The sequence below is a fragment of the Sardina pilchardus genome, chromosome 16 (assembly GCF_963854185.1).
Source record: "Sardina pilchardus chromosome 16, fSarPil1.1, whole genome shotgun sequence".
Lineage (NCBI taxonomy): Eukaryota > Metazoa > Chordata > Actinopteri > Clupeiformes > Clupeidae > Sardina > Sardina pilchardus.
In genome coordinates, this window is record NC_085009.1 from 26030237 (window position 1) to 26032736 (window position 2500).

Below are 2500 nucleotides of genomic sequence, written 5' to 3' on the forward strand. Positions count from 1 at the left end.
AGTGAGTGAGTGAGTGAGTGAGTGAGTGAGTGAGTGAGTGAGTGAGTGAGTGAGTGAGAGAGAGAGAGAGAGAGAGAGAGAGAGAGAGCTGTTTAAGGGCTGAGGAGTGTGTGTGCGTGTGTGTGTGCTGTGTATGTCTTGAGGAGTAGTACTTACCTCAGAGGCAGAGGAGTGCACACAGGCTGAGACAGGATTAAGGTGTCATGTGGAGAAAGCTACGGACCAGAGGGAGAGGGGGAGAGAGAGAGAAAGAGAGGGGGAGAGAGAGGGAGTCAGACACACACTCTTCTGAGTGTAAGAAAGGCAACGGCACACACACTTGTACATACAAACTAGATACACAAACTTCAATACAAACTTCAATACAAACTTATAGACACACACACACAAATGTATACGCACACACACGTACACACACATACACACACACACACACCTGGACCAGTATTCGGGGTCTCTGTGGGGAGGGGAAGGACACGTTGTGCATGAAGTGGGAGATGTGCCTGAGGACCAAAACAAACAAACACACACCATGACATCACTTCCTCTTCCTCTCAGTTCCCCGCCCCCTACACACAGCTCTTCTCCTAGCGCTAGATTCACACACAAATTCACAGCTTGTCTTTCCAGCTGCGAAAAACTATAAAAGCAACCGTCACTTTGTCCTCTTTGTTTCAACTGACAACAAAAGTGATCAAAACCATCTGTGTGGTGGCCTGGTTGTGGGATGAGTGTGTGTTTTGTGAGCGAGTCCATCTTCCCATGACTAAAGGAGTGCATTATGGGACTGCTCCCAGTATCGGAGGTGGAAAAGTCCAGCTTCAGAAAGCAGAAATCCAACCATTCATCCAACCCAGCTGAAGAGTTGTGCTAGAATCAGCTGGTTGAAATGAAGGGTGGGCTCAGCCTCAGATATGTGGCAGGACTTCTACTTTCTGAAGCTGGACTTTTCCACCCGTACCCAGCATGCATTGTGTTGTTGTGAGATGCATTACAGGAAGTGTGAGGACTGCGCTGTGGTCAATTCAAACAAGAGGAAGTAAAGGCGTCTGGTCAGCGAGCCCAGTATTGAGTCTACACATGTGGTGATAAAAACATCAATTCCATCGGAGCCCCAGTGTGCAGACAGATTTGTTTTATTCACGCTCATCTACGCCTCTTTGGGTCTAGCACCGATCTTTAACCTCTGGGATGTGCTTCCCCGTTGCACAAACGAGCGAGCCCAGTATTCCCAGGCCCGAGCGAGCCCAGTATTCCCAGGGCCCGGCCGCCGCAGCGTTCCGACTCACTTCTCGATGGGCAGGGGGTGCGGCCCGGACACGGAGAGCTTGTAGAGGAAGAGCAGGAACTTGCGGAAGGCCTCGAAGAAGGGCCAGCGGGACAGCAGGCAGATGCACTTGTTGGTGTTGACGGGCCGGTTGGTGATGAGCTTCTTCTCCACCGCCGTCACCAGGCCCAGCTGCTGCCTCTGGCGATCACTCAGCTGCTCCAGAGGGTACGCCTCGTAGAACTGGATCGCAGCGCCGTACACCTGCGAGGGGGGGGGGGTCAAAGGGCAAGAGAGGATGTTAGAGGTCAGAGGTCAACTCTAGGGTCAAAGTTCAATGGGTGCTGCTAGGAGAATTGGAGCGCACTGGCGTACTCCTGCGAGGGGGGGGGGTGGGTGTTCAGGGGTCAAAGGGCAAGAGAGGTTGTTAGAGGGGTTATAGGTCAGAGGTCAACTCCAGGGTCAAAGTTCAATGGGTGCTGCTTGGAGAATTGGAGCGCACTGGCGTACTCCTGCAAGCGGCCAAAAATGCAGCAGGGTTAGAGTTCAGAGGTCAACAATGAAATGGAGCACGCCGCCGTACTCCTGCAAGTGGTCCAAATGCAGCAGGGTTAGAGTTCACTGAGCACGGCCCAAATAACTGCACCGGAGCACTGTTCACCTGAAGGATACCAGAGGTCATCGCCGGGGCTCAAGGGTCACAGAGATGTCATACACACTATCCGAAGAAGAAGAGGGAGAATATTAACACAAAATGGCTGCCATGACCACCTGAGGACCGTGAGATACAGCTGGTGGAAGATGGTCATGCTAGATGGCTAAAATGACCAACATGAGCTGGCAGAGCCAGTAAAAACCAGCATTGTAGACCAGCGACACCAACTAAAATAACCAGCTTGAGGTGGTATGACAAGCAAAACCAGCTGAATTAGGTAAGATGGTTAAACCAGCTGAAGGCATTTTTTCAAAAGACTTTTGCTGGTCTAGCTAGTCAACCATCATAGGGTGATCAAACAAGCTGGTTAACAAGCTGGACAACCAGCAAACCACCTTAAGCTGGTCAGGGTGTTTTTTTTCTGTAAAAAACACCCTCTTTCGGGATGATGTGCAAGACTGGAATATTAGACTCAGGTGTGTTAATATCCACCAGCCCACTCTGCTGTGTGTGTTATTAGCTTAGGGAGTAAACACAAGCCACTCTCATCAAAAGTTTTGCTTCTGTTAACTCCAAAC

At 50.6% G+C, this 2500-nt stretch overlaps 1 protein-coding gene across 1 annotated transcript in view; it reads right to left on the reverse strand.

Moving 5' to 3' along the window:
• The window catches only part of dennd4c (DENN/MADD domain containing 4C), an 86455-nt gene that overhangs the window by 35338 nt on the left and 48617 nt on the right, over nt 1-2500 (reverse strand). Inside the window, exons 6-8 of the mRNA XM_062515936.1 lie at nt 1290-1531; nt 437-503; nt 157-215 (exon numbers count right to left, since the gene is read on the reverse strand). Coding sequence (XP_062371920.1) covers nt 157-215; nt 437-503; nt 1290-1531 — 368 coding nt within the window. The remainder of the gene's footprint in view (nt 1-156; nt 216-436; nt 504-1289; nt 1532-2500) is intronic.